Genomic DNA, 27629 nt, shown 5'->3' with positions numbered 1-27629 from the left:
ATACACTCTTGTTAAACCATGAGCAAATTCTTTATTGGTTATATGTAGTTCAACTATTTATTGAAGATTTGAAAAGTAATTCCCTAAATTTCAATGGCTTGGAAGACATATCAAAGCAATCAGTAATTTTGAATTAGATAACTGATTTTTAACGGTAATTTTGCTATAGATACTGATATTTAACTGACATTGCTTGTGGAGAAAATTACGACTCCAATGAGTTATCGACTGACAAAGCTGTTTGCCGCAAAAACCCCACTCATAACTCACGCAAAGAGTATAGATCTCCAACAGTAGGTAGTGTTTCATGACACCTCACATGGGTTTTTTTGGTACCGACCAACAAACTGATGTATGGTATAAAATGTGTTTCTGCTACCGGGACGAAACGCCACTTCAGTATGAACTGATCTTGGGAAGACTCCATCGCCTCCAACTTAATTGGACTCGGTCTTCTCAAGAGCTATAAGAAGATATTTGAGGTCAGAGCACCAAAAACAGATATCAGAAAACCTTGACAATAATAAACAAGTCAACAAACAAGTGAGCATGCTAAAAAAAAAAGGGAACTGGAAAGAATTTACTGTTGTAATTGAGTAACTTCTCGATGAGATCAACATGGGTCATCAGCATCCTCCTACAGCAATAGCGAACCAAGCCCAAAGCATCCAAAGCATCTCTGTGAGAACATTAAACCATGTATTAGACATAGCTTCAAAAAAGAACAAACAACAAGTTATGTCAACTGCGTGCATGCAACGTGAGATGGTTATCACTGACATCACAGATTGCATGATAGCTTAGTTATATACACTGATTGTTACAAGACATAGAAGAAACTTAAAAGAGTGACAAGAATATCTTCATACAAAAAACTAAAAGGTAAAACAGAACAAGGATGACTATTTCTTTACATAATGTGATATGGATGACCAATAAAACATAGAAAAGTACCTTTTATTTGTGTTATTTTGCTTATAGAGTATCAATCACCAGATATTTATGATCAGTTGATCAACAAAACACCATAAAACATCAACCTATAAACAGCATTCCACACTTGAACTTGCAAAGCAAGCATAAAACACATTTCAATCAAAGATACAGAATCATAGGCCACGATGCAGTGAATGTTCTTAATAATTGCCCCACGCTCAAAAAAGTTACGAGTCGCTCTAATTGTAAAGTCCGCTAAACAATAACACCACTCCTAATTGTACTGCATCAATGAAATCTCATTCAATGCCTTCCACTTTGGGCAATATGGTACATAAAACCTGAGAAGTCTGGACCAACCATTTGCTTAATCAAAGTAAAAGTAACATGCCTTAAAGACCAAGGGATCCTGGATTACCAAAGTAACTATATACTTCATTATCACTACTTTACAAAGGCAAAACCTTTTAGCCCGCCGGTTTGTCCTAACCAGCTTGCAAATTCTAATTTACAGTATTTAATAAAAGGTGTTTTTGAACATAAGGAGATCATATACAGGGTAGTGCAGAATATGGTGGATCATGTGTCAACAAAATACATCACACAGGAACAAACTATCACATCCAGTCTCCACTTGGATCACAAAGATATAGAGTACAGAGAGAAATGAAACCATAACAAATGGCACATCAGGCATACAATAATCTTGTCTATTGCTTGAAGCACTAACCACCACAAGAAACTCGTTGAAATGTTAAATCACATCAACAATCTCCGAAAGAAATGAAAGCATATCATAACCAGAACCCAGAGGCTGCCTCCATCAAGGTTCTTTAATTTTACATAAACACCCCTAAATAACTAGTAGAGTTACTATAAATCGCAAGTGTTCCTCTTAAAATAAAACTTTCCATGCTATAGTCTCGTATGGGTAAACTTTTGGACATCTCTCACACTATGTCTATTATTTTTTTTTGCAAAATGTAAACTTCTTTTACCATGGCCTCTGTTATTATTAAATTTGACACCAGCTGCTTGAAATTATATGAACTACTATGCTTTATGACCAGCATATTGAGTTAATCTTACTTTTTGTATGGGGACTATGTCAATATTAAAGCTACTCTAAAATATGATTTACTAAGGAAGTATAATAGAATATCACAAAACCAAAATCAATTTCTAAATCTCCTAATGTTTGGAATTCAATGTTAAGATTTTAGATTAAGTAGGATTAAGATTGAATATATGAGATATAATTAGAAAAACTGACAATAGACTTGAGAATATAGTTAAGTTGAAATGGCATAAAGTTTTATTAAGTAAAAATTTTAGATATCTTGGTTCAATTATACAATAAGATGGAGAGATTGACGAAGATATTCTTCATAAACGGATGGATAAAATGATGAGCGATGAGAAGCATCATGAGATTTGTGTGATCATTGAAAATTTTGTATAAGACAATTATTAGATGAATAATGTTTTATGGACGTGAGTGTTAGGCATTTAAAAAAGAACATATACAAGTTCATTGTTTTATTGAGATAAGATATTGAACTAGATATGTGGAGTTACAAGGAATGATAGGAAAAGGAATGTTTCCATTCATGATAAATTAGATACAGTTTTGAATGATGATAAAATGAGAGAAAATTATTTATAAGATAAGACGAACATATGGTGAACAAACATACAAATGCTGTAAATAAGAGATGCAATGATTACTATTAGTGGTACAAGGGGAGGAAGAGAAACCTAGAAGGACCTTACTAAAAAAAATCATGTAGCCAAGCCCAAATAGTTGAAACTTTATAGCTTTATTGTTGTTATTGTATTTGAAAGAAAATTTATGTACACATTCAAGCAAAATTATCCTTCTAAAAAACAGCATATTTCATCAGCTAATACTTCTTTTGCTGATTATGGATTGTATTACTCTATTTCATCATTTTCGTCACCATTAATTAGTTCATAAAAGACTATTTTAGTCATATTACTCATAATTACTAACAGTAGTTCCTTGCCTAATTTTCATGAATATGTCTTGGAATTGTGTGTGGTAATTTCATCTTAAACAAAGTTTCACTTTTCAATGCTTCTTTCTAGCAAAAAAATATAAAAATAAAACATTTTAGAATGACGTGTCATAAATAATTTTTTTAGGTCCTGACTATCCAACTGCTCAAAGGTTTCTGGTGAGGCACTCATGTACAGTGGTGAATCCTGTCGACCTGAGCATAACAGATACTAGCAAATGAAAGTTCAGTAACTTTTTCCCCCGCTCTTGTAGCTAGATTATTTAGAACATGAATTTGGTGAAATCATTTACAATCACACCAATGACATCCATAAACAAATATTTGTAATCGGTGCATAAATCGGGCAACTTTAAGATTCTGCCGTCGTTAACATCAAGAGAACGATCAATGAACTGATGAGAGATATTACCCTTCAGTATAATCCGCTTGAAGAAGATCGAGGTACGTATCCCATTTGTTACCAATCACCTAATCGTAGAACGAAACAGGATCAAACTTAGCCAAAGAGACCGTAGCATGATGGAAAGAACAAGAGAAAGGTGTAAACCCAAAACCCCAAAAAAAGAGAAGATAACATAACGTCGAAGAGAGGATGGACACCTTGCCGCAGGTGAAGCAGCGCACCGGGATGATCATCTCTTCGCCCTCTCTCTCGCCTGTTGGCTCGCCGCCGCGGAAACCCCAAGAATCGGTGGGTCGGGTTGGGACGGAGGGCGAGTGACGTATTATATAGACGCGAAGTGACTTGGTTCGACTCGGGCTTGGATTCGGCTCTGATCCCGACCGCCGAGACCGGTTTCGTTGTGACTGGGTTTAGTGGTCTGTTTCACATTGGCAGCGCGATTTGCTAGAAAAATTCCCTTTTTCAGTTTTTCTCAAAATTATCCTCATTTTGGTTTTTTCATATGTCCTTAATTAATGATACCTAAGTTACTCCTTAAAAAAACGGATGATACTTTTCTCACTTATATTTAGTCATTTTATTGTCATGGACTTGTAAAATTCATAACACACTTGCGTTATCCATCCGTAAACGATCAATCTAGTTACAACATCGTTTAGGTCCCGAAGAACTTGTAAAAGAGTAAATTAAGGTCTCGAAGAACTTATAAAAGAGTGAATTAATTAGTTCAAAAATAAATGATGAAAAGATCTTGATGTCTCGTGAAGAGAATAGCTTTACAAACAAATCAGTAAACACTTGGTAGACAAGAGAGAAAAGAAAGGAAAAGGAAAGCTTCACCTTAGAAAGCAAATAAGCAGTCAAGTCTATAAACGACTGCTCATCAGGTGTCGAACATGTTAGCAAGTTCCCGTAGGCTTAACGTGTAAACTTGTAAATCCAATCAATGACCAATACTACTCCAAACCTCTATCCAACTCTGTGCCACCCGGGGGGTTCTCATATGCTAAAGTGATTGACTTTTGCTTTGCACCATAGCTATAGAAAGTAGGTCATGATATACGAAAATTGGTTCATTTTGAGATTTTTTTTTTCATCCTAGTGAGCGATCGTTCTATAGCCTTGCAAACTATTCCTGCTCATAGTTTTCAAGCTAAAACACATAAAAATAAGTTAAAATATTCTATCAAACATATGTATAAGCAAATAAAAGCGATAAATGATCATTTGACGAAGGTTCATGTGCACAATAACCGTATATGGCATTCTATCTCACTTAAATTATTGACATCCTTGTTGATGTTTGCTAGTAGGCTTTAATGGCTGCTTCTTTATTTTGTAGGACATATTTAGACTCCCAACTAGCTTCGATTCGAGGAAACTTTACCACTTCACTAACCACTCAATCTGCTCTGCTCTGTTGGATAGCATTGTCTTGCAATCAGCTAAAATAGCTTCAACTCGCTTTTCAAATGAGGCTCTAATAGAGAGTAGCTAAATTAAAATACTTTGGGAAGCATCTTGCATATTTGAATTATAGGATTTTGAGTCATATGTAAGTTATAAAAGAAACTACCTACCTTGTTGATATTTGGGAAATGTTCTTTATACTTGTGCATCAGTCTCTTGTGTACTTTATACCTAATGAATTGGAATGATGCTAGTTGGAGCTTCACTAGCACTAGGTCACCAATTTTAAACTCATGTGGTTGCCTTCCTAGATTTGCCCCTTTTTTCATATTTTTGGTCGACTTCTCTAAGTAAACTCGGGTAATATCTATATTTCGGTGTCATTCATTTACAAAGTGATATGCTGACGGGCTACACAATATAATTGATTGCTAAGGTGTGAGGAGTTGATAACTATTATCCCATAATAATCTCGAATGGGCTTTTCTTAGATGTAAAGTTCTACTATGAGAATTGGGCTATGTCCAATAACTTCACCCAATCTCGTTGGTTGGCACTCACATAATACCAAAGATATTAGTTAAGAAACAAATTTATTCTTTCAATTTGGTGATCCATCTTTGGGTGGAGGCTACTGAAAAGTATAACTTAGATATCAATAGTTTGAACAGCTCAATCTAGAATTATCCTAAGAACCATACGTCTCAAATCACTGATAATATTGTGTGTGACTCCCCAATACTTTACTAGATTCTTTATCATTAACTTGACTGCCTCCTCCACTAAGTAGTATATAAGTGCATCAATGAATGATATATACTTTAAAAATTGGTCAATCATCATAAGTATCGATCCAAGTCCAAGAAATTACTCTTACACAACCTTTTTGGTATGGGCAATGGCTCCAAAAGTCTCACTAGCTTCTACCACTCTATTTTATCCCATTGATAAATAAGACATATTTGAACATATTCCTTCATATCAGTCCTTATCTTCGACCAATAAAATGCCCTTTTCATGAGAGCTAATGTCCAATAAATACCTAGATGTCCTATCCAAAGAGAATTATGACACTCTCTCAAAAGTTCACGCCTTAAATTATTTGCTCGAGGAACATAAACCATATTCCTTGATCAGTTGCATTAGGGTTACTACTTGGGAATCACTATATAATCCATCCTTGATCCTAAAAAGAAAGTTAGAGTGCAACTAACTTGCTTGGCTTCCACCTTCTAGTTACACAATATTAACTAACTCTACTTTCTCACTTAATGCATCGGCCATGATATTTTCTCTTCTAGGCTTATACTCTATACCATATCAAATTTAGCCAGGAACAACCTACCATCGTGCTTGCTTTAAAAATAGTTTCTCTTGAGTTTAGAAGTAACTTAATGCGATATTATCTATCTTTAGCACAAATCACTTTTCGAGAAGGTAGTATTGCCATACTCATAAATAGTGGACCATCATTGTCATTTGCTTCTCGTGCACTAGATATTGTTGCTCATTTTCATTGAGTTTATGACTCTCGTGTGCCACCAAATGACCCTCCTATATAGATACTCCTCCAATAATATAGTTTTAAGTATTAGTATAGACTTCAAAAGACTTTCTGTAGTCTAACAATTTGAGTATTGATTTTTCCAACATAGTAGTCTTTAGGTCTTAGAATATTGCTTTATATTTATCTAATCATTACTAAGGTTGTTTTTTGTTTAATAATTTCGTTAGTGGAGTTGCACGCTTTTAGTACCCAACTATGAAGTGCCAATAATAATTAACAAAACTAAGGAAGGATATTTGCTCTAACACCTTCTTTGGTGTTTGTCACTCTGCCACAATTTGTACTTTTGATTTATCCATTTGAATATAACATTCACTGATTCAATATTCTAAGAATAAGATCTCCATCTAAGCAAAGTAGCACTTCTCTCTTTTTACAAACAAAGTGTTTCCCTTGAGAATCTTAAAAATTGTTCGAAGCTACTTGACATGCTCCTCGAGTGTTTGACTATAAATAAGAATATCATCTAAGTAAACGATCACAAACTTGTCTAGATATTCCTTGAATAATTGGTTTCTGAGAGTGTAAAATGTAGTTAGAGCATAGGTTAAGCCAAAAGTTATCACCAATAACTCAAACGCTTCATACCTGATCACATAGAGAGTCTTCACTTTGTCACATTTAGCTATGCATACCTGCTAGTAACCCAATCAAAGGTTGAGTTTGGAGAAATACTTTGTCATGTCCAGTTGGTCAAACAAGTTAACAATGAGTAGGATGAAATACTTATTTTTTATTATCACCTTATTTAGATCTGATAGTCGATGCATAATTAGAGGTTCCCATCTTGTTTCTTCTAGAAGAGAACTAGAGCTTAAGATGGTACCTTAGAATTATGGATAAATTACCATTTAGTGGTTCTTATAATTACTTTTTAAGCTCTACCAACTTTGAAGGGGTTATGTGATATTGTGGTCTCGTTGGAGGATTCACTTCTAACTCAAACTTATATAGTAATTCATGCCTCGGTGTGGTGGTAGAGTTTTTGGTAATTCAATTGGCATAATAATAGTGAACTCCTTTAAAACATCCACCACCACATCAAGTTCATAGTGGGCTCCATATTAAGTGGTAGTAGTTTTACTGCGGCCATGAAAGTTAATTCTTCGATTATAAAGTAGATATTTGTTGTGGGTCCTTGGTTCCTCCTCGAGAAATTAGAACCATATAGGGGTCATCACCTCTCATCAAATATAGAGATTTTAGGAATGACATTGGTACCAACTTCGTTGTGTGCATGAACTCCATTTCGAGGATCACTTGGAAGTCATCCATCAGCGCCACCATCATGTTTATGCTTCTACTCCATATCTTAATCTTGATGGGAACCTCCTTTGCCAGTTTGGAGATATGCTTAGCTTCCGAGTTCACTGCTTTTATCTGACTTGGGCTATTCTCTAAGTTCAACCTAAGTCTCTTTACTTCTAAGTTGGCAAAGAAATTATGGGTAGCACCCATATCAACCACCGCTTTCATTCGATCATTTAGCTCGATGTCCACGTATATCAGCTTACTACTATATGCTTTTTATTACTTTGTCTTCTTGTTCTCCCCAATGTGATCTCACAATATATTCAACAAATGTAATACACCCATCTAGGGTCCTTGTGAATCCTCATCATCGTTGCTAGATTTCGGATAGATTGACGTTGTCAATACATTTAGTGCTTGCATTTGTGGATACTCCCTCACTATGCATGGTCCTTCGCACAAGAAGCATTTATCAGGTTTTGGGGTCTTGTCTTTTGAACTCGCCCCTTTGTGAGAACTTTTTTTTCTTTGGTTTGCTTGTGGACTTCTTCTCTCGGGTATACTTAGATGAGTGATTTTTCAAAGATTTTTCATCCAAGTCATTTGAGGAAATAGAGTCAGTGAGCCTTTCCATAACTATCATTGCTCTGATGATATCAGTGATATTTCTTTGATGTAGTTCCTACTGTTCCCATAACTTTAGACCATCAAGAAAACTGAATAGCTAGTCATTCTCGGACATGTCTTGTATATCTAGTATTAGTGATGAAAACTACTTTATGTAATCTTGAATGGAAGTACTTTGGCAAAGTTATCCTAGCTTCCTTTTTATGACAAACTCTATGTTCTCGAGTAGGAACTGTATTCTCAACTCTTACTTCATGTCCTCCTATGTGTTCACTTGATATTGACCTTATTTGATCTCTTTCCAATGTGTTTGCCACTAAAATTTTATATCCTCATGTTGGTATATAGATACTATCGAAACTTTGATTTCTTTAGAATCAGGCTTTATAACTTAGAAGTATTATTCTATGTCGAACAAAAAATTATCAAAATCCTTCGCATCCCTAGCACCCCCGTAGTAATGCGACTCAAGTACCCTTAAGTTTTATGACGGAGCAACATGGGTGTTGCTCCCTCTCACATTAAGAGCTCTTGTGAGTAACATAACCCTAGACTAAGTTTCACCTCAACTTCATGTTGGTATTGCGTGGAGTCTTTAGTGTCTTCCATCAATCGATATACTCGAGACTCAACTTTGTCGATCCAATATTCCACCTCCTCTTGCGAGTTTTCTACCTCAAGAAGCTTTCATTAGCTCTAGTAAAGTTCCTCTAAACTTGTTTTAAGAATGTTAAGGTAGACTTCCGTAATTGTAAGCCTCTCCTTATGGCTTCTTTTATTGCTTGACACTCCATATTATGTTTTCCTTTACTCGTAGAAAATAGCCAACTTCTCATTCATCATTTTCATTGTTATGCTCCTCTTAAGCGAGTTTACACTTGTAGCCCATTTGCAATTGATTAAGGTAATGGTTTGGCTTGTCTCGTCTTGCTCTATTCATCACGGTGCTTCACCATGGCGAAATTATAAACTTTCGTTGTTTACTCAAACTGTTTGTCCACTCTGATATCATAATATCATGGATCTAGCTAGAATTTCCTAGGTCATGTGGCATGCTCATGTTATCTATCTACAAATGGTCAACCTAGTTGCAACCTCGCTCAGATTCTAAAGGACCTATAAAAGAGAAAATTGATTAATTCAAAACCGAGCGATGGACAAGTCTCGACATATCATGAAGAGGACAACTTTACAAGTAATTTAGCAGACACTTAGTATGTAAGAATGAAAAGAGAGAAAATAAAATACAAGGATTTTATAAAGCAAATAAATAGTCATAAGTTTGCAAATGATTGCTCACCAAATGTTGGGCACATTAGTAAATCCTCAAAGGCTTAACGTGTGAACTTGTGAATTCAATCAATGCTTAATACTACTCCAAACCCCATCCAACCCTATGCCACTCGGGAGGTTATAAGGTGTTGAGATGGCTAACATTTTGCTTCGCATAATAGCTTGTAAAAAACAAACCATGATATGTGAAAATTGGGTCATCCTAGGGTAGTTTGAACTATTTGAGTGAGTGATCGCTTTACAGCCCTGCAAACTATTCTTACTCATAGTTTTTAACCAAAAATATATAAAAATAAGACAAAACACATTGCTAGGCATATGTACAAATAAACAAAAATGACAAACAATCTATTGATGAATGTATTGCAAGTGTATGATGATCGTTTGTAACACTACAGATTGACCCATACAGTGCATTAATCTAAGTGAATAGAAAAACATCATTCATACATAGAAAATACTCTAAAGTGAATAAAAAATAACAGACGAAGATCAACTATCCTTATAACTCTTTTTCCTTTTCACAAGCTCAGGAGAGAACTTTTACATTCCTCTTTTATAAGTGTTCCCTCTCACACCTCCCTTAAGACTATCATTAAGCTCCAGGAGGAGGGACTCTACACTTTAAGCGATTACAACCTCGGAATCATAGAGTTTTTCTTCTATTTTCATGTGTGTTCAAGTAAAAACTTATGGGATATTTATAGACCCCAAATGACTTCAAAAATTGGTGCCAAAATTCAAATCCTCGTGTTTTCGGAGTACTAGAGATACCATCACCTATTAATCTGACACTATGTGGTATCACCACCCAATCTAGCGGTGCCACCGCCATAACCCTTAATTGGTGACCAAATGATTCTTTCACTTGGCCCAAAACAGCCCAACTCAAGCCCAATTGGCCCATATTTGAGTTGGCATGGTTATACTCCAAAACCAACTCAATTATACCTAAACTGACTTGATCTAAATACATAATTACAAGCATGAATTCCATATTATCCAACATGTCATCAGTTTATACGGTGCTTCGTTCGATCCTTCGACGCATTGTCCTCTCCTTCGGCGTATTGCCCAATCGGTATGTTGACTCCCGCAACTTCTGATCTCATTGGCGCAATGTTTGATCCTTCAACTCGATGCCGAACTCATGGCACAAAGTTTTTCCATTAGTACATCGACCAATCCTCTGGCTCGACATCCAATCTCCTAACATATTTCACTTGGCCCAACGTATGATTCCTCCTGCTTTAATTGATTTGCCTTTTCTAATCAAAGTTAGTCATACATCACTCAAAACACAGATTATATTGTAAACTCATCAATTGATTTCATCATCAAAATTTGAGATTCAACAATCTCCCTCTTTTTGATGATGACAACCAATTGATGATGAAGTTTAAACTAAACTTCCTTTATCAACATGTCATAATTTCAATCATGAATTATATGCAATACATCATATCATTACTTATATCATAAGTTATTGCATCCAAACCATTATGCATAATAAAATTTTATTATACCATGCATGATTATCATCATACCTTCTCTCCCTTTGTCATCAACAAAAAAAGAGAAATGCAACTAACAAATTTTTGAGAGATGGGTAATATAACGCTTTTAAGAATGTGAAATTAAGCAAAATTTAACTTTTTTCTTCTCTTTACAATGTGCAACTTAGCAACTTTTCTCCCCCTTTGTCATTGTGAAAAAGAAGGGGATAATACAATATTGTAATTCTTTTCCCTTTACATCAAAAGATATCAAGAAAGATTAATTTGTGATGAGGAATATACATTTCATGAATACAAAAAAGTACTAAAACAACTTTCAAGTTATGAATTAAATATCAAAAAATCAAAAGAAAAATTATGATTCATTTGGATAAATCAAATAGTGAAAAGAAGAACATAATAAATGATCTTAATTCATAAAAATCTCAAGTTATAATTATCAAGGAATCAAGATCATGATTTGGATAAAATTTATTCAAATTCAAATAATCAAAATCATTTTCATAGTTCAAGAGATTCATAAAAAATAACATAATTCGATTCAATAGTCTCTTTTTGAAAAATCGTTAAGATAAAGAAATTAAAAAAAAAATGTATTCCCTTTTTATTTCATACAAGCATGTCTCTGTTTTTTATACCAAATAAAAACATGCATCATCGTTTAAAATAAAAAAGTAAATTTTATCATAAAAATCATCAAGATCAATAAACCATAAATCATAAAAATCATTATTACTTCAAATCATCATGTATAAGTAAATCATTAAATCATCAAATATGATTTCATTAAACATAAATTATTTTCAATAATCATTTTGTTTTGGCTAGTGAGTTTTGTGAAGTGTGTTGGATCTTCGGTCATAAGTCTTGAGCATCCACTATCAAAATTTTATTTTTACTCCTAGCTTTTGATTGTGGATATTCTTACAAGAAAGGTGGGTTTGTTTTAGGTACCAATTTAGTTTTGGGCCCAGTTAGATTTATCCATTTTTGGCATAAGGTTATTTATGGTTCATTTAAGAACCCAAACCAATTTATGTAAGTCATATCTTTTAAATGAACATTTATATGTAAAATGACCATCTTTATCACAAAAGTTATATTTATTTTAAAGAGAAACATGTAATGTGGGTCCTTTAACAAAAGTGGTTGGCTTTTATTAAGTGTTACTCATAAAGTCGATTCATTCTTTTTTAAGAATATGACTCTTATCGGTAAGAATCATGTTTAAATTTAAATTTATCTAATATTTGTTATAATAACAAAATTTTCTTTTTAAGTAAGTCTAACTCTTTACACTTAATGCAAGGAGTTAACATGCAATTATCATGATCATTTTTTAATTTTTTAAATTCATTAGCAAGATAAGCATGATCCTTTTTTAACAACTTATATTTTTTACTAACTAGTTTATATTTATCAAATAAATCATGAAAAGCATTAAGCAATTCATTGTAAGATAAATGAGATTTGATTAAGTCATTTACCTCATTGTCGAAAGCCATTAAGGCGTAGTTCGCCACCTCACCTTTGTTGGTTTACTCCTCATCTTCGGATGTACTCGATTCGTCCTATATCGTATTAAATGCTTTGTTCTTCTTTGGCAGCTTCTTTGATTTATAGCAAGTTGTTGTGTCATTTTTAAGTTCAATTTTATTTTTTGATTCTTGTTTTATGAGCTTTTTTAATTTTATTGTGAGGAGTTCAAGGTCATCATCACTTGAGCTTTCGCTCGAGTAGTCTTCTATTATTCAAAGTATCAAATCCTTCATATTCTTTGGAAGGTAGTTCTCATGTTCATCATGTTCAATTAAAGACCCGATAAATTCTTCAAGTGAAAACTTGTTTAAATCCTTTGCCTCTTGTATTGTAGTTACTTTTGAATCTTAATTTTTAGAAAGAGATTATAAAACTTTATTAACAAGCTCAAGATTCATTTGTCAAGAGTTTTTAAACTATTGACGACATCCGTAAAATGGGTGTACAAATCAATAATAGTTTTGATTAGCTTCATTCGAAACAATTCAAAATCATGCATCAAAATATTTATTTTAGACTCTTTAACTCTATTTGTGCCTTCATGAGTTATTTCTAGTGTGAACTAAATCTCATGTGTAGTTTTGCATAAAGAAATATGATTAAACTCATTTTTGTTCAAAGAACAAATAGAGCGTTCATAGCTTTAGCATTGAAAGAAAAAGTCTTCTTCTCTAAATCATTTCATTCATTCATTGGTTTGGAAGACATTTGAAAACTGCTTTCAACAATATTCCATAAATCAAAATATATAGAAAGCAAGAAAACTCTCATTCGAGTTATCCAATATGTGTAGTCCATCCCATAAAACATAGGAGGATGAATGATAGAAAGACCCTCTTGAATGCCAGTAAAAGCTATTTCTCTTGGGTGTTAAACCAAATGAGAAAAATCTTGACTCTGATACTAACTGTTAAGATTGAATCGAGAAAAATCGATACTTTCGTAAGAAACATCGGTTTAAAAATTCTTATTCGATGAAAACTGATATTGGAAATGAGCTTGACTTCGAGTGCACGTTTGTAAACGTAGTAAGAGTAGTAAGCAAGTAAATCAGTTTGCAATATGAGAATAAAAAGCATAACAAAAATGCAAACCAGATTTTATAGTGGTTCGGTTGTCCCGACTTATGTCTACTCTCGATTTCTCTTCACTCGAGGCCATCGGCTTTCACTACCGATCTTCTTTTAATGGGCGAAAATCAACTACCATTACAACTCTTTCTTCTTTTTAGAGGTTCAAGAGAGAACTTTTACACCCCTCTTTTATAAGTGTTCTTTCACACACCTCCCTTAGGACTATCACTATGCTCTAGGAGGAGGGACTCTATACTTTAAGAGATTACAATATTAAAATCACAAAGTTTTTGTTCTACTTTCATGTGTGTTCCAAGTAGGAATTTGTGTGGTATTTATAGACCCCAAATGGCTTCAAAAATTGAAGCCAAAATTTAAATTCCAAGGTTTTCGCGGTACTGGTGATACCACCACCTGCTAGCCTGATATTTGACGGTACCACTACCTATCGGTCTCACATTGGCCGATACCACCACCTGACATAGTCTATAAGACTATGTTTGGGTGGTACCACTACCCAGGCTGGTGGTACCACCGCTTGACACAGTTTGGGAGACTATGTCTAGGCGGTACCACTACCCAGTCTGGCGATCCCACCGCTTGGCCCTTAATGGGTGATCGAATGAGTCTTCCACTTGGCTCAAAACAATCCCAACTTAGGCCTAATTGGCCTTAATTGAGTTGGCATAGTTGTACCCCAAAACTAACTCAATTAGATCTAAACTAACTCAATCTAGACGCACGATTATAAGCATAAATCCTATATTGTACTACATATCATTGGTTAATCCGATGCTTTGTCCGATCCTTTGGCGCATCGTTATCTCCTTCAATGTATTGCCCAATCGGCATATTGACTCCCGCAACTTCTGATCTCATTGGCATAATGTCTGATCCTTCAATTCGATGCCCGAACTCATGGCACGAAGTCTTTTTGTCGGTACGTTGATCGATCCTTGAGCTCGATGTCTAGTCTCTTAACATATTTCACTTCGACCCAATATACGATTCCTCCTGCTTTAATCGATTTGTCTTTTCTAATCAAAGTTAGTCCCGCGTCACTCAAAACATAGATTAGATAGTAAACTCATATATTGATTTTATTATCAAAATCTAAAATTCATGAATCATTGTAAAGTGAACAAATAAAAATACTATAAATGAGTAGTGAACAAATAAAATTACTATAGATGAGTTATTTTTAAAATGTTTGTCATTCATTTCACTTCATATCATATCAATAAGACATAATTTACTCCAATATATTCCAGTTATAAAAAAATATTTATGGTATTTTGAAACATCATTATAGTACTTTTGTTTATATATTAAAAAATAATAAAATAAATATAAAAATATTATAAATGGGTTATTTTCTATATTCTTGTTATTTATTACACTTTATATCATGTAAATAAATACAATATGACATAATTTGCACTAATGTATTTTAAAAAGTAATTTATATTATTTTAGAACATCATTTCAGTGTTTTATTTCCTATACAGAAAACACTGTAATGTGAATATAAAAATACTCTAAAAGGGTTATTTATTAAATTATTGTCATTCATTTAATTTTACATCATGCCAATAAATAAATTAGGACATAATTTATATTAATTTAATTTAGAAATGGAGCGGAATGAATGACATGATATGGAGTGCAAATTTGAAGTGGGTCATTTCGCATTATGTCGTATTGCATGTGATGTTTGAAGTAGGATGAATGACAAAAATTTTTATTAAATGACCCATTTATAATATTTTTTATTCACTTTATAACGTTTTATGTATATTAATGAATCCACAATAATGACATTTCGAAATACCTTAAATAAATTTAGATTACATATATTAAATACATGGATGTAGGTTAAGATTGACCGAACAATTCTAAATCTTGATTTGTATTTACATTCTGCTTTCTAGTAAGTTGTTTCCATTGCTTTTCTTCAACTGTATTTCGCTTAATCTTAAGTTTTTCGCTACACTAATTCACCCCCTTCTCAGTGCTCTTGATCCTAACATTAAATACATAAGTGTAAATTATATCATATTGCGTCCATTGACATACATAGAGTGGAATGAATGACAAGAATTTGGAAAACGATCCATTTATAATATTTTCCTATTCATGCTATAATATTTTCTATATATTGACGAAAATAATATGACGATGTTTCAAAACACTATACATAATTTTTTATGACTTTATGAAATATATCAGTGCAAATTATGTCATATTACATTTATTGGCATGATTTGAGGTGGAATAAATGACAGGAATGTGAAAAATGTTTCATTTATAATGATTTTGGTTCATTTTTTATAGGATTTTATGTATATTAATGATTCATTTATAATGTTTTTCTGTCCACTTGGACCAGTTCAATTTGGGTCAATTTGGGTGTTATCTGAATTAGGCGATACTATTTGGAAAAAAATTAAAATGAAGATGACTTTTGAAAAAAAATTGAAAAAAAAGAAACTGTTTTAGAAAAATTTCCAATTAAAAAAGAAATTTGTGTCAATAAAATCGGGTCAGATTTTAATTATGTCCCGAAAACTGATGATTGACTCAATTTTAATTAATATTTCAATCAAATTTATAGGTCGGTTGTTTTTATTCATATATTTTACTAAAAGCCAACAAGAAAAATCAATGTAATCCATATATTTTAAAGGACCAATACTTACTTATATTGGTCACTTCCAACAATATATTGCGAATATAAATGTCAAGTGTTTACTAATTATGGATCCTCTAATGGCGTAAAAAAATAGTAATCTCGCTAGCCATAGATCCGCAACTTATCGGATTTGAATTCTATTGGATTCGACCAGAATTGGATCCAATATCATTCATATTTGAACAGGAAAAACTTTGGATTCTTTGACAATCTATTTGAAAATCCTAAATTGAATCCGCTCCCACCACCTCTATTATTTATTTTTGGACCATTTTTATATACTCTCTTGTAAATTTTTGGAAATGATATATGTATATATATTTTAAAAAAATGTAAAGATTTTTATATAAAAATGAATATTTTATATTTTTAAATAATTTTTTTCATGATTAGTTGAATTTTTTTTTCTCTTCTTAACACAACAAGATTCTGAAAATGGACGGATCGATTTTGGATGCTATCGTGACGATCAAAATTGATCATATCAATATAAATTTATCTTTGTGGTATATAAAAGAATTAAAAAAATCATAAAAATATAAAATATAAAAATCCTAATATTTGTAGCATCATAATGAGTTTTAAAGTATATTAATATAAAATAAAGTAATAGCTAGCAATTGATTTATGATAATTATAGCTTTAAACTTTGAAGGTGTATATGTACGTTAAATATATATTATATATTTTAAACTTAGCGGAATTAATTGGTTGTGGCGTTCGATCGACGACACATTAAATCCCAAATGAGTTCCCGCGTGCTTCTCACCAATGTACAAAAAGGAATGAGAAAGGGGTTTTTCCGTAATAAAAGGCCTCATCAGTTGATGGGCAGAAGAGGAAGCGAGAGGAGGCGGCGGAGATGGCGACGGTATGGAAGGGAATGACGTTCGTCGGCGCGAACGTGTTCCTCTCGCGCAGTCTCGTCCCTCCGGAGGTGTTCGACGCCCTCCACGACGCCCTCAAGCTCAACGGCGCTACCGTCTTCCTCTGCTGCGACCCCTCCTGCTCCGGCCCCAACGACTACCACGTCATCGCCTCCCCTGACCACGTCCGTCTCTTGTCCTCCTCTTTCCAGCCCACCCCTTAAAATTTCTCCTCCCGGTGACCTAATCGGTATGTTCTGATTGGCTTATCTACTCCTTGCAGGAGAAGTTCGCGGACCTCCGCGCCAAGGGTTGCAAACTGCTCGGTGCTTCTCTCCCTCCTTATTTTCTTTCGAAAATATTTTCACTTTCGCACTTATTTCGTGCTTTGGGTGAACTTCTCGGATGTTATCTCCTCCTTTGGTGAATTAATCATGATGGAGTGTTATTCTGTAAGCTCAATGTGTAGAAGATAGTTGAATTATTTCCTAAGCAAGAAAAATAGGGCATTTTGCTTGAAATTCTGGAAACTTTTTGCATTTAGTTTTCCTTTTTCGTTATTGTCTTACAGAGTCCGGTGATTTTAAGTTGTTGAGAAATTGTTGATTTTTGAAACAAAGACTTTCGAATAAGATCCTGAAATTGGAGGCATGACCAGAAAAACAGGAACTGCTTGCAATATTTTTTTTTCTTTAGCTTTTTGCGTAGAAGTAATTTATTTGGTGCAGGGCATTCTTGAACCGAGTGCATATAGAAGGTTTGGGGAAAATATTATTGTGTTTAGAGCACATTAGGCTTTTAGAGAGGTTTCCACATATGTTGCCCTTTGAAGAATGCTTAAAGCCTCAAGCTAGAGTTAGTGAGAATAATTTTCTAGGTTTGGATGTGTCCTAGTTTCATGAAGCACATAGTTTCAGTTTGTCTTGTTTTGATAACCTTTGTAGTGACTACTGTACCAAACTCTTCAAAGTAATTGTTACTCCATTGTAAAGGTACTAGATGATCTAGATTGATTTTATGAAGAAATGGAGGTTGAAGAGAGTTGGCGCTCCAAATTCAGAGAACCAGTGTCTTCCGCTGCTATTTATGTGGTTGTTGATGTGTTAGCATATTCTGACTACACTATAACTAGATGCTGATGATTAAACATCACATGATATGATCAAGGTTTGATCGTGAATCAATCAATCAGTCAATCTGATAGCATAGTTAGACAGATGGAAATGCATCTTAGAAAACTTATATTAAGGTTTATTCCCTTCATGTCGATTGCTTTGTGAACCTTGATTTCGTCCTAGAAAATTGAGAGTTGAGACATTTGGATACAGACTCTTAATGTGAACCTTTTGAATTGCTGCCCTATTCTTGGATCAGGCTGCTACTGGCAACCACTCTCTGGATCAGGATATTGTATTACTTTTCCCTGTCAATGTGCAATTGCTCTCGAAGTTCAGGTGTTTCTGCCAAGGATAACGAAAGGTGTTGTCCAAAACCTAACACCTTCTCGGTTACTTAATAGGCCAATGCAACTATCGAAGATACAAGCATCAGTCAAGCATGGTGGCATACCTTGATTGATTCTTAATAAGATGGAAGGCATCAAATTGGACCTAAAGCCGCATAATTGCATTGTTTTATGCAATTCGCATTCAGACTAGAAATGCTTATTGCCTATTATTGTTAATTTGCAGATTCAACCTAACTTTTCTTACATTAGAATTTTGACCTTGCCGTTATTTTGATCTACCTGACAGGACCACAATGCATCTTATCCTGTGCCAAAGAACATAGGAGTCTGCCTAAACAAGGTTACACCTGTTGCCTCGCTATGGATGGGGTTAAAGTTCTGGCATCTGGATTCGATAAGGATGAAAAGGTAACATGATCCCTGAAGTACCTCAGCTGCAATGGGTTTCCTTGCAACCATCTCTTTTTAAGATTTCTTTTTAACCAAGTGTGGATAATTAGTGGAATTTCTTTCCTTTGTTTTCTTTGCTTGTTCTCTTTCTTTGTTTGTGTGTGTATGTGCTCTTTATGATTACAATTTTCTTGTGACATGTGTCACTTTAACTTAAAAATTCATCTCCTTTATCACCATCACTTCTTTGAAACAAAATAATGAATCATTCAGTGTTCATTTGCACAGTGAAACTTTATGACATGATTAATGTTGATTGAAAGGATCTACACTTATTATATAGTGTCTTTTCAGAGGACCATGATGGAAACTTTTAAGAAATAGTCAGAAATTCTTTAATCTTATCCTTGCAGTAAACCAATGCATCTATCTGAATGATCCTGCATGTAGCTTTCTGTAAAACTGATGTATGGTGGTAAATTTGTAAAAGATCTTGCATGATTTTGTGTACTGGTGATTGCATTGGCAAAGACATAACCAAGGTCATATTGCTGAAAAAAAATTAATATTATTTTCTTCAAACTAATTTGTTTTTCATATTCCCAATTTTGACATCATACTATCTTTTTCCAAGAAAGTCTATACATATTCTCTAACATCATATCTAATGAAATGTTTTTTCAGGTTCATATCGAACGACTAGTAACTGCTATGGGAGGTGTACTGCAGACCAAAACATCCCAGGATGTTAATTTTTTCATCGTAAAGAATGTCTTGGCTGCTAAGTATAAAGTATGCTTGAACAATCATGGAGCAATATTTTAGGATTTTGTTCTGGTTTCATGAATTTAAATATTTTTCTCATTGCTTCATCTGTTGCCTATTTGGCACCAAATTTGTCTTTGCTGAAGATTTCAATTTACTTGCTTACCTTTATTAGCAACAGGCCTTGCAGTTCTTTATGAATATCACTGTCATTTGTGCACTTGTTTAGGAGCCATATCTTAATGGTTCCTTGGTATTGGATTGAATTAATTGGCTTTGCCTTTTCTCCATATTGCTCAAGGTCGGTATGCTTGGTTAATATGAATGAGTATTTCTATATCCATGGACTGTGTTCATGATTCTCTTTGTTGGTATTAAGTAATCTACAAGTTATTTGTGCTTTTTGGCATTAAAATGTTCCACACCAAAAATTTCACAAAAAAGGAAGGTGATTATGATGGATATTGTGTTGTAATGCAAATGATTAGTTTTTCATTTCTTACCTTGACCTGATTCCTTTTCTTATTAACTGGATATTGATTTCCTTTCATGTCCTTTTGTGGTCATTTGTTGCGATTACCCATGTTGTATATTAATTAGATGGAAGCTCTTGAGAAGCTGTTCATAGGACAATAATCATAATGAGTAACATAATATATATATTCTTTGTTGATTTCTGTTTCATATCTTTAACAAGTTTCCATCTTGGATGAAGAAAGGAATCACATGATGCTATATATTGTCTTTCTTCTAGAAGTGAAAATGTAAGTAAAATTTGGAAAAGTTTAAGATTAAGTGTTTTTTGATAAACCTAAATCTGATTATGTGCAACATATGACTTCTCTTTGCATGTATACATACAGCTTATGTTAAACTTAGTCCTGCCTGTAGTAGATATCTACCATGAGTTAGATTGGTGATTAGCAACCGCAAGAGTTGTATTATCACTCTTAATGGTTCTTTTTTATTATTACTCTTAATGTTAATGTTAGGCCTAAGCTTCAGAATTTTAAATTGATTCATGAAATTGTATAATGGCAATGACTGTAAGGTAATTCTGGTCAAGCATCATGACTCACTGATTTATTGGTTACTGTATCTGTTCTCATTTTGTAAATTAGTTCTTATATCTTGTTAATTACAAAAACCATTATGTCATTAATCTTGGCTGTTCTTGTTTGTTTTTTGGTTCTTGATTCCATATTTTTGCAGCATCTGAATTTAGCTGTTGCCTCGTTTAATGGACCTTTTGATTTGAATATGATTTAGTGGGCCTTAAATATCCTTAAGAAGCCTATTGTCGGTATGAGCTGGTTAAGACAATGCTGGACTGAGCATCGTGTTGTGCCACAAGAGGCTTACAGGATTCTTCCTTTCACTGGCTTGACTATCTGCGTCACAAGAATTTCTGCAGGTAGGCGCATATAAGAACCTACTACTCTAGCAACTAATTGTCTTGGTAATAGCGACATCATAGCAAGTGATGGTTACCAAGAGGTGCCGAAGGAAATGAATATTATATTTCTATGTTGCAACCGTAGAGCACAAAAGCAGTTATTGTAGCGAGCTGTTGTGTCATCTTGACCTTCCTCTTTTTTCTGCCAATTGTTCGTTTGTATTCACTATGAAAATAATTAAATTATATGTTGTTCATCTTTCCAGATGAGAGAAAGGAGCTGGAAAAGTTGATTTTACAAAATGGTGGCTGCTATTCAGCTGATCTTACCAAAAAGTGCACTCATCTGGTTTCAGATATATCCTGTATACTCTGTGCATGATGATTTTTTTCCGCCCCCAGGATGAATTGCTAATTTTTTTGAAGTCCTTTAGCAAAATGTGAACTCGCTAAGTGTAGTTTTCTTTATATGTTTGTCACAGTAACTCAAATGGATTACTTATGGTAACTAATCTGGTCAATCCTGAATATGATGCATGTTTTTGTTACATGTCATGCTTGTTTGTGCACTGGATTCTACAGAAAGATCAGCCATTTATAAAGATCCTGTTTAATCCTAGTAGATCGGTCAAGTCACTACCATTTTCCAAATTCTGTCTGATGTATGGATTCTGCAAAATCTATGTGGTGCCTCATGACATTAGCATATTTAATCTATCTGTAACATATGTATATGATATGATAGGATACACAGAATGTTCTTAGTGCCTTCTTTGGTAATTCATTTAGTTGTTTGAAGTTAGATCCTTGACAGTACATACGCTCCTGAAGGGGACAAGTATGTGGTTGCACGAAGATGGGGTCATATTCATATTGTTACTCGCAGATGGGTTGACCAATCTGTTGCTGTAAAAGGTACAGCTGCTGAGGACTATGATGCAACTTTCTTTGACACCATACCACCATGATGTGTCCTTATTATAAAATTAAAACATTTATTGTATCTTATTATATTTTTCCTTTTGCTTTGTGTAGCTTGTCTAGATGAAGGATTGCATCCTGTTCAGGTAAATTCTTTTTCATGCAGTGATGCAAGAAGCTTTCAGAAGGAACAACGGTGCCATGAGCACAGCAATGCAACATCACAAACCGTCTCACCTTTAATGGTTGAGGACCTAGAAGCTACTTCATCACAGAACATATCATCTTCATTTTCAGATGCTACTAAGCTGAAAAATGAGGGAAAGGATTCAGCAGCTGTACAGCTGAAAGATGAAAAGATGTTGAACTCTCATGTTGCTGAGGACTCTGAATCAGATGATAATGATCTTTACTTGTCAAATTGCAGAATTCTTCTTGTGGGTTTTGAGGAAGTGAAACTGAATAGACTTGTTACTATGATACGTAATGGTGGAGGCACTCGGCATATGATACTTAATGAAAAGCTGACCCACATTATAATTGGTGAACCTTCAGAATCGTATGTTTCTTATAGTACCTTGTTGGATCGTCTTAAAACTTGACTTCTATATTTTGTGCTTATACTAGAAAGCTAAAGCTAATGAACTTATTCATGCTCCTCACATTAGTTTATTTATTCTGTAGTGAAAAGAAAGAGGTAAGGCGTTTGGCTGTTTGGGGTGTTATCAATGTGGTAAAAGCTACCTGGCTGGAAGAGTGTGATCAGGCAAAGAAGGAACTTGCTGTATCCACAAGGCACCTAGCATCTGAACTACTCTTTTCAAAAGGTGTTGGCTTCACTTGTCCGCTCAAATCTTATCTGCTCTGCAGAAGCTTTTAATTAAGACACTAGCAGGTTACTAATAGTAATGTTTTCGTGGTTACAGCTTCTTCATGCTTCATTGTTGAGTCATCTGCAGATTCCACCAGGAAGGTAAAACACTTTGCTGGCACTCCTTGTTCGACAGTGGTCCATGTATCAGAGGATAAGAAGTTTGGAGAAGAGTTGTTTTCAGAGAAAAATAGCAGGGAAGAGAGAGTCAAAGGTGATGTAAATGTAAGCAACATTTCAGGATTAGCAACTACAACTGAAAAATTAAAGCAATATCGAGCAGAAAACAGTTTGACTCAGGGAGGCCAGAAACTTAAAGCTACTAGCACCATGGATTTCCCAAGTAGAAGATCAACGGATACTTTCAAGGGGAAAACTTTCTGTTTCTCAAATTCATTTCCTGAAGACCGGGTCAGTAGCATCTTTGCAAAACTTAGCTCTTGATTAATGCTGAGTAGATTCTATAGGATTACTTAGACCGGATAGATTGACTATTTCTTGTGATAAGAATAAATTGCTTTCCTAGAAGCATTGCTTGGCTTGAAACTTGGACATCCCCTCTTTGTATGTCCTCATTTATGGGGTTATTTTGGTTAGTTGAGATATTAATGGCCTGTATTTTATTGCTCTAATCAGCATTAAATTTGTTGTTCTATTTGGTGCTTGGATGTGGTTGTTACTTTTGTAGAGTCCTCTAAAAATTGCTCATCTTCTAAATTTAGCTGGTGTTTTCTAATTTTGATCAGAGGGCTCAAGTAATTGAATGGGTTGGGGAAGGTGGAGGAATGATGGTAGATGATCATCATAAGATGAATGCAAATTTTATCATTGAGCGTCATGGTCTCTTACATGTTCCTGCTGGTGCTTCGCAGACTACTGTTGTTTCAACTCAGTGGATACGCTCTTGTTTAGAGGTAAGCATCTCATTCCCCTTGTATTATTCATGAAACATATAGGATATACTTATAGCTGCTACTTTTGTCTGCTTAAGTGCATTCTGCTTATGATGTCTAGTTCATCATTGATTAAGTTTAAATCTACCTGGTGGTAATGGCTTGCTCTAACATGCCTCAAGCGAATGAAGTTATTAAATTTTTCTTTAATTTTTTGGGCAATTTATACAGCATAGCTACCTGGACATGAACGTCAAAAATCTTCAGTGATTTCTGGACACTACCAACAATGGAATTACAATAGGAATCTTCAATGAGGCTCTGGCATGGCTCATTTTGGACCTTGGACTGGAGAGATTATCTCCCAGGAATCATAACCTCTCCAAGTCCCTGGTACCAGTACTTGCATTTTCTATGCTTGTGAACAAAGTGAATGCATGCAAAAAACTTGGTGAGAGCAGACTGCCATGTGTGGAAAAACAGGGTGTATGACATGACTAAGAGAATGGAATTAGTTTATAATACTCTTCCTTTTGTTCATGGATCCCAACTGACCTATTTGACTAACTTTGTGTATTAGTTAGCAAATGGGTCAGTTAGCAAGTTAAGTCTCCTCCCAAATCAACTTCGTATATTAGTGAGCTAGCTTTTCTAATTCTATTCTTTTATTCTATTGTTTTTGCTTAATACACATGCCTCTTTTGCTTAAGTGCCACTAATTTAGAAAAATGGTTTGTGGAGGGATATTGTTATAGGAGGCCTGCATACAAGATGTTGGAAGCCACGTTATCTACTCGCCATTGTGCTGCAGCATTCCGTTACCTGGATTTGAAAGCCTTAGATTCTGTGTCTCGCAGTATGAAGAGAAAGAGAGGCTTTTGTTAAGAAACTTATGCTTCACTTTGGGAGCTAAGTTTACTGAAAAGTTAACTAAAAAGGTCACCCACTTGTTATGTAAGTTCACCAGTGGTCCAAAATATGAGGCTGCTTGTAAGTGGGGAATTCAGCCCATTACTGCTGAGTGGATTAATGAGTGTGTTTCTCAGGTTTTTCTCTTCACTTCTTGAGGTGTGCATTTTAGCAGTACATAACAATCTAGTCTATAAAATTATTTCTTCTGTTGAATTTTTCTTTGTTTTTTAGAATATGATGGTTGCTGTTGATCCATTTCGGCCTAAACCAGTTGCTGCTGAGGATAGAGAAGCAGGCATGTGCACAGTGAGTCAATATCCTACACAGGCAGCTTGTATGATTTATGGATGCGTTCCATCTCAGTTGCCGAGTGAATTTCAGGAGTTAAATGTGAACACAACAAGAAAAACAGGTGAATGGTTCATTCAAATAGCAGATTTAGCCCTTTATTATTGTCTCTATATCGTCTGAAATCTTGCACGATTATTGTCTGAAGTCTTGCATGATTATTGTACCAAGGCCATTGTCAAGAAGAATATGTTAGTGCCTTAGGGAAAAGGTCAAGATTGTCAGAATGTGACAGCAATGGTGATGCATCCAAGAAAACGAAAGTACCGGAAGATCAGGTGGGTCCTGATGCTGTTCCTGATGTTGCAGATGCCATAGAGGACCTATTAGCTCAGTCATCTAAGGTAATGATTTGGCATATTTTGTTCCAAAAATATTTGCATTATGGATTGAATTCATCCATTTTTTCCTCACTTAAGATCCAGGATATCAAGTCACCTCCGCAATCTGGTTGTGATCAAACTGTATCCTTTTTTCAATCTGCATCGAGGGGACTAAGCTCTCATACGAGACATTTTGTACTTAACTATGTAGCTGCAGATTTTTTCATCTGATCATTCTATACTTCGTCAAGAAAATGAAAATTCAAGCTCCACTTTTGGTATTTCAAAACATTGGACAAGCAGGTAAGTTACATTTTTTCTTTTGGCATCCATAAAATGCTTTAAATTGTTATGTAACAAGCAGACATTTATATTTAAAAATGATTTTGTTATGTTGGAACATGCCCCGAAATTGGCACATAGCAAAAGCAACATTTGGAGAGCTGAAACATTGAGATAATTTGAGCATAAGAGTGCATATGCCTGTTTTGTATTTTAATGGAGGAATCATCTGGTGCCATGTATAGCAGATTTGACAAAACCCTTTCAACGTCAGATTTAGTTCATCTCTCAAAATCATTGTCATATTCATCTCTATGTGATGTTATGTTTGATGATAAACATTGCACAAGAACAAAGGACGTAGAGAGAAAGCCTGTTGAGCCGGGGAATAACTCGGATAGTGAGGGACAATTGCCTGTGCACAGTTGAATTGTTGTTTTATATCATTAAACTTGCAGAAAATGGTGGAGTAGTGGAGTCTCAGCAAAAATTGTTTCATATTTCATTTCTTGTTTTGGATTAAAATAATTCAAGCAAATGAAAGTTATGAGCATTTAACTTCATTTTTTGTTACAGAATCTTCCTGTATTAATGGTGGTTTACATGTGATTTTACATCTTTATTTTTTGCACTGTTTGCTGGTGCCACAGCTGCAAGTAGCTTTATTATTGAACATAATTCCAGCAACAATTTGTACTTATTTCACATTGTGTGTGTGTGTGTGTGTATATATATATATATATATATATTTATATATATATTCTGAAACATCCCTTTTTGTCTTTTGCCTGATGGAGAATGTAATAAACCTTAGTGCACTGTCTAGAAATCTTGTTTGCCATATTGTTCAACTGATGTTTCCTCTTACCCTTTGAGGTTCCTTGTTTTCTGGATTTACGGTTCCATGCTTTAATTATTCATCAAGCTTGCCATCCTTGATAATGATGTTAAAAAGAATTTGATAGCAAGGGACATTTATTTTACTCTTTGTACCTGTTGTGACTGCATTTGCTGCAGGACCCCGAAAGAAGTAACTGCCCCTGACTCTTCCTGTCAAGAAAGAAGTCACAGTACCTATGATGTTTTCAGTGAGACACAAACAGAGTCACAGGTCTGGAATTTGTCCATCCTTGTTTTCCTTTTTCAAAAGTGGTTATTCATATTTCATAAACCTTACTTTTGTCTGTAGGTTGTTGGTTACGAAGAAGATCTATCAGGAAGGCAAAAAATAATTGATAGAGTTCGATCGCAAAGCTTGACTCCAGCTCCAGATGAATTAAATCAATTTTAGTATGCCTTCTGGAGTCGTCAGCATAATTGGGTGCACCCTTTAATAATCTCATCTCTCCAGATTCAGAAGAAATGTTTATGTACTCAAGGGGTTACTGCAATGTGGCATTTCATGTTCATCAATCCCAAAGAGATGTTCATTCTTGTATCTACTCATGCATAAAAATCTCAGGCTCTAGATAAGTGCAGATCAAAGTTTACATGGCGTTCCATACATTGCAGTAACGAAGCTCGTATAATGCTGTAAACATCTTTTCAGGTCATATCAATTCAAGCTGTTATCTGATGAACCAAATCATGTACATTTATTACTGCATGCACCGAGTTTGGTGGTAGACAATGTGAAAAACTACTCTCACGTGGTGATATTGCTTAGCTTGGAGATGGAAGTTATGTGGATATTGGAATTTGATTGTGGCCCCGCAAAATCCTACTGGGATGTGTGAGACCAGCAACTATGGGCGAGAAGGTGAGGGGATTCAGATATCTCGACTTAATTGTGCGTTTTTTTTTCAACAATATGGAGTTCGAGTTTTGAGTGAGCTGAAGTTTTC

General features: G+C 34.6%; 2 protein-coding genes across 5 annotated transcripts; one reads left to right on the top strand and one right to left on the bottom strand.

Moving 5' to 3' along the window:
* Nucleotides 1-142: 142 nt before the first annotated feature.
* LOC135585253 (DNA-directed RNA polymerase subunit 10-like protein) lies at nucleotides 143-3681 on the bottom strand. Its single transcript, XM_065113671.1, has 4 exons — nucleotides 3579-3681; nucleotides 3388-3446; nucleotides 585-679; nucleotides 143-463 (listed from the first exon to the last, which is right to left on the bottom strand). Exons 1-4 carry the CDS (start codon nucleotides 3612-3614, stop codon nucleotides 438-440), a joined length of 216 nt encoding a protein of 71 aa, XP_064969743.1. The 5' UTR covers nucleotides 3615-3681; the 3' UTR covers nucleotides 143-437.
* Nucleotides 3682-17151: 13470 nt separating this feature from the next.
* LOC103988945 (uncharacterized) lies at nucleotides 17152-27370 on the top strand. 4 transcript variants are annotated; one of them, XM_009407635.3, is made up of 18 exons: nucleotides 17153-17401; nucleotides 17500-17542; nucleotides 18971-19092; nucleotides 19759-19866; nucleotides 21109-21253; nucleotides 21502-21593; nucleotides 22057-22150; nucleotides 22271-22715; nucleotides 22841-22983; nucleotides 23083-23438; nucleotides 23774-23941; nucleotides 24676-24966; nucleotides 25064-25244; nucleotides 25352-25524; nucleotides 25600-25644; nucleotides 25721-25806; nucleotides 26803-26896; nucleotides 26975-27370. In XM_009407635.3, the coding sequence occupies exons 1-18, from the start codon at nucleotides 17213-17215 to the stop codon at nucleotides 27074-27076; spliced, it is 2877 nt and encodes a 958-aa protein (XP_009405910.2). In that variant the 5' UTR covers nucleotides 17153-17212; the 3' UTR covers nucleotides 27077-27370. The 4 variants fall into 4 exon arrangements, with proteins under 4 accessions (XP_064969741.1, XP_009405910.2, XP_009405909.2 ...); XM_009407634.3 differs by having other exon boundaries at nucleotides 25715-25806; XM_065113670.1 differs by lacking the exons at nucleotides 17153-17401; nucleotides 17500-17542; nucleotides 18971-19092; nucleotides 19759-19866 and adding an exon at nucleotides 19929-20140 and having other exon boundaries at nucleotides 25715-25806.
* The last annotated feature ends 259 nt before the right edge of the window (nucleotides 27371-27629 follow it).

Source organism: Musa acuminata, chromosome BXJ2-6, assembly GCF_036884655.1.
Source record: "Musa acuminata AAA Group cultivar baxijiao chromosome BXJ2-6, Cavendish_Baxijiao_AAA, whole genome shotgun sequence".
Taxonomy (NCBI): Eukaryota; Viridiplantae; Streptophyta; class Magnoliopsida; order Zingiberales; family Musaceae; genus Musa; species Musa acuminata.
This window is presented reverse-complemented; position numbering and strand designations above follow the sequence as displayed.

Bases quoted from the DNA above. Each gene is read 5' to 3' on its own strand.
- LOC135585253 (XM_065113671.1), bottom strand. From the start codon at position 3,614: ATGATCATCCCGGTGCGCTGCTTCACCTGCGGCAAG. The intron at 680-3,387 runs GTAATATCTCTC...ATGTTCTCACAG, and splicing joins CAAGCGGATTATACTGAAGG to AGATGCTTTGGATGCTTTGG. The intron at 464-584 runs GTAAATTCTTTC...ATCTTCTTATAG, and splicing joins GAAGTTACTCAATTACAACA to CTCTTGAGAAGACCGAGTCC.
- LOC103988945 (XM_009407634.3), top strand. From the start codon at position 17,213: ATGGCGACGGTATGGAAGGGAATGACGTTCGTCGGCGCGAACGTGTTC. The intron at 17,402-17,499 runs GTCCGTCTCTTG...TACTCCTTGCAG, and splicing joins TCATCGCCTCCCCTGACCAC to GAGAAGTTCGCGGACCTCCG. The intron at 22,716-22,840 runs GTATGTTTCTTA...TTTATTCTGTAG, and splicing joins ATTGGTGAACCTTCAGAATC to TGAAAAGAAAGAGGTAAGGC.